Raw genomic sequence first — 14,730 nt, 5'->3', positions numbered from 1 at the left:
GATTTTGCTTGAATTAGAGGGATTTAAATAGTGAGGGTAATGGGGACTGCCTTCAGAGCAAAAACTTTTTTAGTGAACTCTTTTCGAATATATCTTTCCGCAGGATCGGCATTAGGCTTGAAATAGAAAGGGAAGGAAGGAATAATGAGAATTAAATTGAGCACCAAGTTCTTTCTTCTTCTTTGCTCAAGGGTTGTTTGGCAGAACTCACTGGCGTGCAGTGGTTGAACAGCTTATAGTAAGCTGTCATTGGGATTCCCATTTGAGTCGTGGTAATCAGAGAACATCTGACGACATAGAGCAATAGAGTAAATAAAGCCTGCAGTGTGTGTACTCTAGTGGTGGGCATTTAGTAGTAGTCATAGAATCACAATATTTTGTCACTTAGAGGCTGAAAGGCCTTGGGGCATTCCAGAAGACAGCTTGTTAAATTGCCGCATGTTTTGGGGTAGATGACTGTTGCTCTGCAATACCTGTGCTGTATCGTGTGGTGAATTTTATATTCTATTGTACATGCCGCTGTTTACTGGTTCATGAGTGTCCTTTTGGCTTTCCTGAAGAGTAGGCTAGGATTCGGTGTCGTTGGTCACTAGTGACCTACCTTATTTTGTCATTGCGCATAGCATTAGTGACTTTCCTTACTATATTCCTTGATGTGTTCATTTAGCCTGTGTTCTGAGATCTTCCATTTCATTTCGAGGTCTTTTTAAGAGCAGGGTACATTTAGCTGTATGCACTGTAATGCGACAGTGTTTGTTTTAGTTCTCTAACAGTACTGAATGTATATCTGCGCACGTGGAATTCATCGTGTACGGATTCCCATGTCATGGTGTTGGTATGGGCTTTGATTTGTTTTTGAGCTGGAAATTGTTTTATTATGATGCGAAGCAATTTAAAAAAGTTGGCCTATGTTTTTGTTATGCTGTGCGCTCTAGTGATGCTATACATTGTTGCTCAAGGTCGTGCCGGTTTTACGAGATTTACTGACCCACAGTGTTCGTTTTTTAGTTTTGCCTGACTGGTTCCCTTGCATCACAAAATGTCCGTAAAACGAGTAAAGTGCTGCTGTGATTTCCGCTCAAAATAATGCAACTACTAATCACAAGTCGCACTTTAATTCGCTCTTTCTCGCCACATTCACTCTCCCTGCAATGGTGGCCGAGTCATTGGAGTGTGCATTTCGCACGTAGTATGTGCTGGGTTGGACTCCCTGTGCCACTGGGTACCCACCGGTGGTACGATACGCAAGCTTCCCTCCTGGCTTCTGGGTGGAATGCCTGGAAATGGGTATTAGACTTCCCCTGGTGTTGATGAAGGTCCCTATACCACGATGCTCTTTGACCAATGCTTCCCTTGCCTCTTAAAAAATTCATCATTGTCATCGTCAGCCTCACACTCTCATTGCTTTCAATTAGAGCATCATCAACCTCATCATCATGTTCACAGAAATGGGCTTCCATGCCATCCATGGTGTTAGAAAAACTGGTCACCTTATACCTTGTTCAGAGCAGTGCATTGAAAAACTCGGTCACAATAGTTTCTTCTTTTTTTCCCCCTGGTTTCTTGTCCCAAAATTGGAGATGCTGCTACTACACAAGTAAATGTGGTATGCTCTAACTGCACTTAAGAGAGTGTAGTGTGCAGTTTTAGATGTGTTCCTACTCTATTAATTGCAGTGTTGAAGGCGGTGGAGGCAGAACATCATGTTGGGAAAATTGGCAGCATTCGTGGCAAGCTTTAACCTGAGCGTTTTCACCAGTCGCCATTTTCTTGAAGTTCTTTTCCTGTGCGCAATACAGCTACTACAAATGGGATAATAAAAAAATGTGGCATTAATGACACTCGTTATTTCTTAAACTTGTGTAGGCAAACTTTTACTGTCCTTCCCATGAAAACTGGAATTGGCCAAGTTCATTCTTCAATGCAATGGCTCTTGGCTCGGTTTTAGTAGGTCTATAAATTTGTGGGCAGTTGTCAGCTATTCGAGCGCAGGTATAGCAGCCATCTGTATGCAGATTTAAAAGTCTGGAATGTTTGCTTTCAAGCTCACATATTTTCAGGCTCGCCCTACTCAATTTACTTCACCTCAAAAAGCTGTTCTACGAGAGTGTATTCCATATTCACTGTGTTGTACACATGGCACTACATGAGCTGTTGCATGTGTAATCTTTTGTCTTGGGGAATGTAATCTGCTTTTCACATGCAGGCTTGCGCTCCAGGAACCAGAAACATGGGGTTCCTTCATCACTGACCTCTCCAGGTTAGAATCTGCACTTCTCCATATATGCTTTCCTGAAGGTTATGTTTCAAGGAGCAGTTTGTAGGACATAAAAGCTTTAGTTTACTGAACTGTGGCGAATGACGGTATACGCCTTTGATATTCTGTTTTATGTGATGTGTGAACTACTGACTGAACTGTCATCCTTGTGAGTTCAGTTCATTGATGCAAAAATTTTACAGGTCTCAAGGCCTCTTCCGGGTTTTAGCATTTAGTCTTTTCCTCCTATTGGACACTGTGTGAGGAGCAAATGAAACAAAAAAAAAATGCTAAGCATACCTTACTGTCACTTTTAAGACTACCCGTGTCGACTTTGTACAGTGTCTAGTTTAGTTTATGGGGTTCAACGTCCCAAAGCGAATCAGGCTATGAGAGACGCCGTAGTGAAGGGCTCCGGAAATTTCGACCACCTGGGGTTCTTTATCGTGCACTGACATCGCACAGTACACATCTATCATGTTGCGAATAGTGCAAGCCTTGGAGTCAAATGCAGGAACTTTGGATGGATTACAAAGGCTGCCCTATTTTTTGGCAGTGATAACATTTCTTGTAACCTAGTTTTTTTTTTTGCCTGCGCGCAGAATTGATGATAGAGACGTCTTGTTTCAGGCCTGATTTTTCCTTAAGGCAGATTTGCTGTATAAAACTTGACAGATACCCATAGATATAATGAGTGTATCCTCCGCATTCAACTTTTATTTCGAATTTGAAGTGAACATTGGATTGTTGGTTCATGCTGTTTATTTAACTTACTCTGCCTGTGCAACACAGGTGCAGTCGTGACACAGAGCGACCATGGCGCACCTGCTGTGGAAGATTCAGCCAACGAAAGGCACCCTGTGGGCCACTGCACGGAATCTGCTCCTTCTGGCATGGGGAACCACCGGAGTAAAGCTGCAAGAAATAAGCTGCACAAATGCACCCACTGCAGCAAGGGATTCGAAAGGAGATGCCATCTAGTGCAGCACCTACGAGTCCATACAGGCGACCGCCCATACCATTGTAACGACTGTGGAGATAGCTTTGCAAGAAAGTTCACCCTAGAGCAACACCAGCGCATTCACACAGGCGAGCGTCCTTACCGTTGTGAATGCTGTGGTAGCAGCTTTTCACAAAGAGCACATCTGCGGGTACACCAGCGCACTCACACAGGTGACCGTCCATACCATTGTGACCAGTGTGGTAGTAGCTTTGCACTAAAGGCCAATCTGGAGTCACACCGGCGCACTCACACTGGTGAACATCCTTACCGTTGCGACCACTGTGGCAGCAGCTTTGCACAGAGTGGCGACCTGGTGACACACATCCGTACCCACACGGGTGAAAAGCCGTATCAGTGCCAGCTGTGCCCCATGGCTTTTGCGGTACGTTCAACCCTTGTGAGTCACGTTAGATCCCATAAGGGTGAAAAACCCTACCAATGTGATTTGTGCGAGAAGAGATTCACTCGGAGCCATAATTTGAACTACCACAAGAACACTGCTCACAAAAAATAGCAATGGTCCGTGATGCCCCTTGTATAAGTGCTTTGCTAACTGCCAATTTATGTACAAGCTAGCAAGATTCTATATGGCTACCCTTTGAAAGGTGTGGGTAGCTAATCTGCATCATTAATTACATTTTAAGCTTTTTTTTTCATTTTGACAAACTTGTCAGAAAATGACATTTTTTTGTGTCTTTAGACAACACACCCGTTCTGAGTCATTCCTGAAGACGAACAGGAAGCCTGCTGTGCTTATAAACCCGCATGAATGGGAATAAAATCACGGTCATGCATGAATGCGATCACTTCTTGTTGGGCTGAGACTTTCAAGAACATTGTACCCGGTATTATTCACTGGCGGTAGTTGTCACCCTGTCTCAATAAAAAGATTTGGGAGAGTGAAATTTCGCATAACAATTCATTTTATTTGCATTCTGAGTGGGATAATTTTTCTGAAGCAGTGATGAGGATGCAAGGAGCTTCCTCGTTGCTAGCCTAAGAAATAACCTAGATGTAGATTCAGTTTCTGAGCTTAAGTGCTAACCCGTGGTGATGTCAGCTGGCTTGTCAAGGCTCATATCTTTTCATATATACATAAAAAGAGTCTCTCTGTTTTCGATGCAAACTTGTGTTCTCCTCGTTTACGTCCACTTATCTCTTCTGACACGCCGAAGCTGCCCGTCACATGCTGTTTGTTGTTTGGGCAATGGAGCCTCCTCGTAAGCTGTCACCGCACTTTTGGTGTTTATTATTTTTATTTTTTTTAGAGTGGTGGTGGCATTTCGTGTGTCAACCTTCAGATAAATCAGGCATTTCTTCTGGTCTCTTGTAATACGAGTTGTGAAGATTTTACTACTTGTCATTATGTTAATCATGAAGCACACACTGCTGCGCACATCATGTTATTTTTTTTTGCTTGGTGCTGTGTCTGTATAACTTTGCTTACTTGCGTTCCAAAGTCCATACACTGTTCTGAAAATAATAAAGGTTGCCTGTTGATCTTCTGAAATTTTTTTTAGAGCGAACGGATATGTGATACTCGATGCGATATTCAAAGGCATTTTGAATTGATATTCCAAAATTTCAATATTTGCACGTCCCAAATTGTTTTGCATTTGATGACCTGATGACTCTTCGTAAGGGAGCCGAATGTAAAAGCTTGTTGTCAGATTTTAAAGACTTACGGATGATAGCACAAAAGATTATAACAGAAACAAGTAATGTTTTTTCCAGAGGTTTTTACAAGCAGCTGGACAATACTACAAAAGGGTCATTACGAAAGAATTCAAACATAGCAGTGGACGGCAATGGGTCGGTTTAGTAGATGATATTTGGAAGCTTGTGGGGATGAGGTGGCTCTGGCTGACAAAGCACTGAGTGCGTTCGATTTGAGCGGGAATGACCTTTGTGGTGCTGTAGATGTGTTAGGGTCACAAAAATGAAGAGAAAAGGTTTGTTAGTTGGTATTTTAGTCACCACTTTTCCATGAAGCCATACTGAAGCTGCCATATTGTCACGCGCTACCTATGAACTCTGAAAGAACAACGAAGAAGTGCGCACGCAAAAGACGCTCGGTATCTTCCCGCTGACGCATGGAGTTCGGGTCGACCTGCCTATGTAAATAGACTTTGTAAATAGAACTTGTAACAGTGTGGTGGAGGTGCTGAGTTTATCACCACGGAACCCTCTCGACTTTGCTGGAGCGGCAGACTTGTCGGACTGCCCAGTTCCAGTTGTCCATGCCAATGACCCAGGAAGCCGACGCCCGTCAGTCTGGAGCAACAGCTCCCACATAGCAGCACTTCCGAGAGCCACGGACGTTTTCCAAAAATGCTGGCGAACACTTAGATGAGTGACTCGCCAATTATCAGTGGGTGAGGAAATACAACCGCTGGGATATCGCCGTTAAGCTGCTTTCTTTCTAGACGGTAGCGCGTTAACATGGTTTGAAAACCATGAAGCAATCTTAATGAGTTGGGACCATTTCATGAAAGAGATCTGCAACTGCTTTGGGGATACCGCTACCAAGAGGAAATGTGCTGAGCAGTCCTTGCTTCAGAGAGCGCAAATGCCTGGTGAAATGTTCATGACCTATATAGAGGTAGAGGAGATATTGAAGATCCGCAAAGTCGTTAATCCATGTATGTCTGAAAAAGTTCGCATGGGGCATCTCTGAAAAGGCACCGCGGAGGTCATCTACAGTTTTCTTATAAGTACAGACAGCTTAGACTGTCCCATCGGCATCATCAAGCATTGCCGTACCTTTGAAACTCTTAATGTGTCGAATTACTCCAATGTTTGGCCGCCTGCCTGATGTCAGCACCATTGGTAGCATGAATTTTCATGAGCCTGTGAATTTGTGAATCTCTCTGAAGTCATTCATCAAATTGTTCGCGATGAACTCTCCGGCATCAAGATCTTGGGTGCCGCAGTGAAGTTCCGTACGAGAGCTGTTCTCTGCAGGCTGCTGCAGCTCATCGCTCCTCCTCTTGGGGCTCGTCCAGTCACTCCTCTCCCTGTGAAACTTGCATCGATTACGGCGACGATTCCATGATCACCCGTCCCTACCCCAGTGCACCAGCTCGCCCTCAACGCCACTAGCAGCGGCAGGAGTACGATGGCCTCTTCGATCGAACAGTGGCTACGAGGAGTGTTATTCAGAGTGCCCTCGCGACCCACCAGTTTGTTACCGACATGGTCTGGTCGGTCACATCTCCTGATTTTGCCTTCGCCGGGGACAGATTTCCCGCTACCAGCGCCAGTGGTCGAACCCCCACTCGGGTTCCAATGCACCTGTTCGTGACCTTATCTTGACATCTCCCCAGCGCCCATCCAGTTATGCACCGCCACGAAATGACTCCCCTGCCTCTGACCGAAGCCTGACTCCACCACCACCTCCCCAACGTCGTCGACCCACCATCACCGGGAAACTACCGTGTGCGGCCGATGGAGGTGCGGTCATAGGGTCATCGATACTGTCAATTCCTCTGCCAATTGTTAGGTATGTTAAAGAACCGCCTTGAAGTGTTAGTGGATGGTATTTCCATCGTGGCCTTAGTGGACACTGGTGCCAGAGTCTGTGATGAGTTTAGCTTTCAAGAACCATCTCGGTCATAAAATAATGTTCGCTTGGGATAGTGCTTTGATATTCTGTGGTGTAGAGGGAGAATCATCAGTTCCGATTGGTGTCTGTTTTGTAAACATAGTGATCGCTGGCCATGTGTTCCGAACTGAATTCATGGTGCTCCCTCGGTTTACGCATGACATCATCCCAGGTATTACTTTTTACACCGGTGCGGTGCCAGTCTCAACTTCCACAGTGGCGGCTCATCATTAAGTCCTAGTCTTCTGTTGGCTCTCATAGAAGACTTGCCATTGGTTGCCCAAGCATTTTCTGTCTCCACAGACACCGTCGTTCCAGCAATGCCTGCCATATTCGTTCCCACTGTGTCGTCGAGCACTGTTTCTGATGCCTTCGATGCTGTGGTGGGACACTTAACTGCGCAAAAAAAAGTGTGCTGGTACCCCGCAGCCGTGTCCGTGTGACCAAGGGCCAAGCCACTCTTTGGACTGTCAATCATTCCAGCGAACCTGCCGTATTGCCACGTGGTTTGAAGCTCGCCGGCTCTGAAGAACGGCTTTCTGTGCCAGTTGCCTCGCTCACTGACAACATTTCCCATCCAAGTAGACGGCGCGACCTGACCGAATCGCAGTTCCTGGCCATGATCAACAAACCCCTACTCATCGGCGACCGTTGGATATTGGTGGCCATTCTTTTGCAGCATGCGGATGTGTTTGACTTCGCTCACGACCGTCCACCGCCAATACCAGCTTCTCGTACCCATCACATGATAAATTCTGGATCTGCGTAACCAATTCAATCAAAGCCATACTGCATCTCACCTTCAGAACGTTAGATCATCGATGCTGAGGTAAATTGGGACTAATTGCATCTTAAAAGCATCGCATTTTGATCAAGCAGAGAAAAAGAGCAAGAACTATAACTAGAAGAATTTAAATGCCCAGATTACAGAATAAATCAATCATAAATCAATATGTTCAGAACAACGCTTGGAAAGTTTCAAATCAGGCCATCTATTAAGCAGAACAAAATAAAAGGTACTGCACTCATTCTCTTTATATGCTGATGAAAAAGCATGAATGCCTGACAGTGTACGAGCGCCCTTAATTCTTCCCCATGGAAGTCATAAATTGAAATCGTTTTATGTCGCCTTTGCATATATTGGAAGCACACATTACCCAGTTTTGTTCTTGCAAAAGAGGAGTCATCAGCATGCGAGTTGTGTGGAGAAGTGGTCACCATAAATCACGTATTTTATGTTCATGCGCAAATCTGGACAAACTGAGGAAAACATTTTCCACTGTTGAATGCCTACCAGTCTTTCCACCCTTGTTTGCTCATTGGAGAAAGTGCGCTTGCGGACATGTCTCGTGTTTTTATATATATATTTAAAAAAAAGCCAGCCTATCAAGCTATGATATTTTATAGGAATCTCAGAGGTTTCTCAAAAGCAAACAAATTCTATCCTTTGGTAGGTGCATGATAGTCGTAGTCGCTTACGTGCCATAAAACTCAATGAAAGAGAAGAAATGTTATGTACATTACTCTGTCAAGGTAACTGGTACAAATTTTTTTTCCTTCAAAAAAAGTACACTGCTTGAGTTATCAATTACCCTAACAAATAAAATCATAAGACTGCAGCCAAATTGTTCTTGCTTTAAATTTGCCAGTACACTGTATTGGACGAGTTGGATGTAGTTCACCTTTAAGAAGAGCGCAAAACAGACAAAGGACCAACGAAAGAGGAGATGACACGGGCGCTGTCTAACAACTGAAGGTATAATGGAAAACTCGGGAAATAAATAAGGTGAAAACGCGCGAAACTTAAACGAAACAAAGAACAGGAAAACATCAATAATTACACAGGAGAGGAAAGGCACTTATCAAGGAATGCTGTCTTGTTTCTCTGCAAAGCAACAGACGGGTTTGCCACACACGTGTATGAGTTCTTAGCGATGCAATATCCTTTGAGAATTTCCCTGGCTATGTGGTTGCTACTCTTGCATGCTACTGATGTATTATGCAAGTCCGGCCTGCAAGGATGATCTTCATGTTCTTGCATTTGTAGCAGTGCAGCACGAGGTTAGAAGAAGGGGATTTTTTTCTTGTCAAGGGAATTTTCGTACCCTTACAATGTGACATTTCTGCACCTAGCCGTTCGACCATAGTATATCTTTCCGCATGACAAAGGAATCCTATACACCACCCGTTTTTTGAAACTAATGAACGACGCAAAGCACCTTTGAACGTCCTTTCTGGAAGAGGTCAGTCGCAGCTTCTTATTCATTGCAGCACACACTTTCCAAACTTAATGATTGGTGGAGAACACCGCCTGCACACTGTGTCACGCTGCGATCTTTTTTGGACGATGAGAGACACCGTGCAGATACGGGATGGACCCGACCTTCTTTCGTGTCCCTTCCTGGTGCCCCTGAGGGGAAGGCGTCGCCTTTATCTTCAGCTTTCCCAAGAGCCTTTCCGCCAAACAAGTAAGGTTCTTCTCTTAAATGTGGCACTGCAGGCATACTTAGGTGACTATAAAAACTGCAAAATAAGTCATATCAGCATAGTATTTTTGGCTCTAGGGATCTACTAAAGTGTCTTAGAGCTCAGACGTTTCAGGCGCTTTCTGTGGCCTGCTCTATCCTTTCGAGGGATAATGAGGGGGAGGAAATTACGTGTTCCCACGTAGTTTTGTGCTCCACCTATGGTACCGGTCACCTTCGTACATAACAATTAAACACGAATGCGTGTAAATGTCTCCCTACTCTCCTATGGAGGGATTGTACATTAACTTCGTCAGACACAAGACTAACTTGAGCTCCCTAGTAATTAGAAAAAAAATAAAATGTAAATCGTGTCACTTACCATCTGTCAGCGACATGTGAGCTATGAGGGATGCCATATCATTGGTCCAGATTAATTTTAACCACCTGGGGCTCTTTAGGGTGCACGTGCAATTCACAGCAAATGAGGATTTCTGAATTTCTTCTTGACTGAAGTCCTACCGACATGGCCAGGCGCCGCGGTAAGGCCGCTGACCCACTGCAGTGGTTTAATTTGGAAGAGTGGATGGAACAGCAGCAGATGAAACAATTTTGCGAAAAGGGCTCAAGAAAGAAAAACTTGCAAAGACACAGCTAGGAAAATGTAGTTAATATCCTACAAGAATCTGTTCAACTGTTTCGAAAAACAGAATCCAAAGCTACCTTCACCCAGTCCACGCATTTTACGTCGGCACGTACATCCTCGTATGTGCAACCAAGATATGCAATGCACCATTTCCAACTGCAGCTCCCACTTCGTCAGACAAGAAATAATGACCTAATTATTGTGAACACAGATGAAAAAGGGAAGGATTTTAACACAGTTAACCGGAATAGACATGCGAAAGCATGTGTTTAGCCTGATTGGCTCTTGGTTTTGCTTTGCCGGGTCGTCGGCAAGTCTGGCAAGGACATTAGACTAGCTTAAGCTCTGATCAACGCTAAGGTGATCCGATCTATTCGTGCCTGGAAGCTGATGAACATGACAATATGCAATGCAGAGTACAAGAGTGTGTTGCAGTTTAACTCGAGGCGTGATCGGCTGTGGTGATAGCACAGTGCTCTCGAGCACTGGCCAGCAAAGCTGATCTGTTCACGCCGCTGCAGGCTCGAATTCCAGACACGGCGATATTTACTTTATTATTCATTTCACACACAACGAATTTAATGTGGTGTCGCTGTTGCTATGCAAAGGCCGAAAGATCGATTTACAAGATTCATGGTCGGGGTTGGTGATCAGATGAGGATGTGCAAAGGCTCAGTCAGAGGCTGCGTTCGCTTGAAAAACGAAAGTTGGACATAAAGGCTTTTATTCCAGGCTGCACTGCTGGAGAGCTTATTTACAAAAACATGTGCAGATATGCACTTCACTTTATGAGACAGCAACCAATGAAAGCCAGACAAATGCATCACATGTGATATGTGGGAAGGTGCACCAACGGAACACAGAATTGCGCATCAGGTCCAAGCCTCCCAGCACCCATATGTGACCGGCCCACATGATAAATAACGCAAAGACAATACCTTTGTAGATTTTTCCTAGCATTCATTGCTTGACTGATCTTTTGATTGACTGTACCTGTTAAGATGTTGTGCTTTTTCCCCACCTGTACCATAACAAAAAAAAGGCTACCTTTTCTGTGTCTGTCAGCACTGCTATGATACGCCAACAGAAAGCCTTCCAGTGCATGCCACCAGTTCCATGATTCACTGCAACCATACAGCTCTGAATTGCACAGAAGTGCACTAGACGGAACAATGCCAGCTTCTGCACGTGCAGCCGGGCAACCAACTCTGACGCATCAGTGCACCTCGTCACACTGCTGTCACGTTAACATACAACAATGCACATCCATTCCAAAACTGCGCCAGCACTCATGTCCAATTTGCTTGTTGACTTCGCACCAATGATAGAACCTGTCCCACACATGGTGTTGCACACACACTGACAAAACTAGGGTGCCAGCACTGTGTGCTCCACTACACCGCAGTATATTTCACATGCAGCTACCACGGTGGTTCAAGGCTGGCAGCAAGATCCCTCTCCTGTGGTTCTGCTGTGTAAGGGATGTGGTGGTATGCATGTGACCACTCACATAACATCATCTATGGCGATGAAGCATTTCAAAGATGCGGGGTGTACGCTAAGAAAAGTCACTCGTGCATTGCGCAAAGTCAGAAGCAATTCCTCTTTAGTCCATGCAGTTTAAAGCAACAAATGGGATCCCTACAAGTGAGAGCCATGACCTTAATGATGCTGCCTACAAGCCCTTTCTCTTATCATGAAATCATAAGCCAACATAAATCAAAAGCACTTCTTCTACAGAGTTGGCTTTATAACAACTTTAGTGTATGGGGGTTTAACATCCTAAAGCGACTCGGGATAGGAACGACGCCGCAATGAATGGCTCCAGAAATTTCGACCACCAGGGGTACTTTAACGTGCACAAACATTGCAAAATACACGGACCTCTAGAATTTCGCCTCCATTGAAATTCGACTGCCGGGGCCAGGATCAAAAAAAAAAAAAACAATTATTTTTCAATATAAAAGATCCTTTCACCCCAAATCAGAATTATTCTTTTAATGACGGAAATATTTTTCGCAATGATAACTTTTAAGCCGTTTTACAATATAGGATACTTGCAGAGTCGCGGCCTGTTACATGTCGTAAACACTCAAGCGTTTGACATTGATTTTAAAATCGCATTTCTCATCATGTGCAGTGGTTTCCTTAGTGACAATGGACAGAAATTATTTGTTCTTATTGCAGAATTACAATGTATTCAATGGGTTGAATTTCAAAACTGGTGTCCAGAGAAGACTGATCTTTCTGAGCTCATACAATGCAGGAAAGTGACACAACTCAACACAGCCCTTGCACATGAAAATTTCAGACCCTCTTGAACCTATGCTAGTAGGCACAAGTTTTTGGTAAATAAACTTTCAGAGTTACTCCGCACAAAAGCGGTGTCCTCCATGGGGAAGACTGCACAACATGCAGCAGAGAAGAATGGAGGTTACTCATTTGGAATTCACCCAAAAAGTTGCTCATCGATCTTCATTAGAATGAACGTGTGCAATGGTATGTCTATGAACAAAAATACAGCGTTTGAGAAAGTGAGAAGTTTAAACTTTTCTCCAAAGCAACCAAAAAAAACAAACAAAAGTAGCTGTGCCACTGGTAATGCAATGCGATCAGACAAAATATCTTTGTTGTGGGGAACAGCACCAAGTGCTGATAAAAGCGATGATAGCAATTCCTTCCTGGATGCAAGGCACAAAGATGTCTGAGGATGCTCGAAGTATAACACTAAAGAGAAGCGAACAGCAGCTTTTTGAAGAACTGCACTACTATTGAATTTTAACGCAAAATATGTAAATTAAGTCAGTTTTCCAAACAGCCAGACTGTATTCAACATTTTGAAATGGAAACTGCAGTAAAATACTAATGTGCATTAAGCACTTTCACACAACTGACCCAAATTACAAACATCACAACACACTACAAGACTGCAATGTTTTTCGTTGGCACTAATCACAGTATTTTTTGTTTCAGCAGCCACGACCCTTGCAGCCTGTTATCACGAACACCTTATGTAAATAGAGAAAGCTTTCTTCAAGCGACACCATCACAACAAAGAAGCTAACACAATGTGACATAGTCAGAAGCGGCTGGTATTCTGACAACCAAAATGGATTAAAAATGATGCAGACACAATGATCCACAAATACGCCATTTATAGTCAGCGTCGACAGTGCTTTGAGCAATGGTAAAGCAGATGTTGGTGAACTCTTTTGCTAGTTCTCATTCCAAACAACAGAGAACTCCTCAAACCACCAAATTAATGCAAGACACATCATTCTGAGGCTGGACACCTGCTTCTCCTCACTCATTCCTGCCACTAAAACTGCTAGAATAAATACACAAAGATTTAACAAGAACAAGTTTTCCTCTATTGTCATTCAAACATTTATAGGTTCGGATATAAATGAGTGAACTGATAATGAGTGTAACAAAAATTAGCCCATTCAGGCTTAAAGATTAGAAATAATTATTTTGTGCACTTTTACTCCCCGAAACATCAATGAAGCAGGGTAACATTTAGCGCCAGTGAAGAATATTTTGTATAAAGTTTTTGAAAGTCTCTTTCAAAATGGAAATGATGCCATCCACGCAAGGCCATGATTTCATCTCCATTCATGCAAGTTTACAAGCATAGCAGGCTCACTCTCTGTGTTCAGGAAAGACTGACTGATAGTGTATGTTGCCTAAGAGAACAAATGTTGTTTTCTGAAAACTCCGCAAAAGTGAACAAAACTTACAAATGTAATTAATGGATAGCTACCAACACATTTCATAGGGCATTCAGCTAGAATCTCATTAGCTTGCATATAAAAAGGTAGCTAGGAAAACATATTGACTAAGGGCATCACGAACCACTGCTATTCCTTGTGAATCGCCTTTTTATGCAGTTTCAAATTTTCCCTCTTGCTGAATCTCTTTTGACATAACTCACATTGGAAGGGCTTTTCACCCTTATGGGTTCTAACATGCTTCGCAAGACCAGAACGTACCGCAAAACTCATGGGGCACAGCTGGCACTGATACGGCTTTTCACCTGTGTGGGTACGGATGTGTGTCACCAGGTGATACCTCTGCGCAAAGCTGCTACCACAGTGGTCGCAACGGTAAGGGCGTTCGCCTGTATGGGTGCGCTGGTGTGCCTCCAGATGGGCCTTCAGTGTAAAGCTGCTACCACAGCTGTCACAATGGTAAGGTCGCTCGCCTGTGTGAGTGCGACGGTGTCTCTCCAGATTTGGCTTTTGTGCAAAGCTATTTCCACAGTCGTTACAATAGTATGGACGGTCGCCAGTGTGGACTCTTAGATGCCGCACAAGATCGCATCTTGTTTTGAATCCCTTGCTGCAGCGGGTGCATTTGTGCAGCTTATTTCCTGTGGGATTACCGCGGTGGCGACCCATACCAGAAGGAGTAGATTCCATGCAGTCGCTCACAGGGTGCCTTTCACTGGTCGAATCTTGCACAGGAGATGTGCCATGGTCACTCTTTGTGACGACGGAACCTGCGTTGCACAGGCAGAGTAATTTAAATAAAATGAAAGAACCAACAATCCACACTTCTCATGGAGCTAGGAATAAAAGTAGAATGCAGAGGACACTTTCATCAAAAGTGGTGGATACCTATCAAAAGTTTTGTTCAACAGATCTGCCTTAAGGAGAAATCAGGCCTGAAACAAGATGTCCCTAAAGTCCAATCTGCACGCACTCAAAAAAAGAAAACATTTAGGCTGCACGAGCTGTTATCATTGCAAAAAAA

At 43.9% G+C, this 14,730-nt stretch overlaps 2 protein-coding genes across 5 annotated transcripts in view; one reads left to right on the top strand and one right to left on the bottom strand.

Moving 5' to 3' along the window:
- The first annotated feature begins 88 nt into the window (after window positions 1-88).
- Window positions 89-4,760, top strand: LOC149329335 (uncharacterized). The gene is made up of 2 exons (XM_089561956.1): window positions 89-2,260; window positions 3,050-4,760. Exon 2 carries the CDS (start codon window positions 3,151-3,153, stop codon window positions 3,772-3,774), a length of 624 nt encoding a protein of 207 aa, XP_089418082.1. The 5' UTR covers window positions 89-2,260; window positions 3,050-3,150; the 3' UTR covers window positions 3,775-4,760.
- The window catches only part of LOC149329334 (uncharacterized), a 44,611-nt gene continuing 33,135 nt past the window's right edge, over window positions 3,255-14,730 (bottom strand). For all 4 annotated transcript variants that reach the window (XM_089561950.1, XM_089561949.1, XM_089561947.1 and 1 more), the window contains one exon: window positions 3,255-14,476. In XM_089561950.1, coding sequence (XP_089418076.1) covers window positions 13,836-14,476 — 641 coding nt within the window. In that variant the 3' untranslated portion in view covers window positions 3,255-13,835. The remainder of the gene's footprint in view (window positions 14,477-14,730) is intronic.

This window comes from Amblyomma mixtum, chromosome 9 (genome assembly GCF_055824585.1).
Source record: "Amblyomma mixtum isolate Tamu chromosome 9, ASM5582458v1, whole genome shotgun sequence".
NCBI classification, from domain to species: Eukaryota; Metazoa; Arthropoda; class Arachnida; order Ixodida; family Ixodidae; genus Amblyomma; species Amblyomma mixtum.
This window is presented reverse-complemented; position numbering and strand designations above follow the sequence as displayed.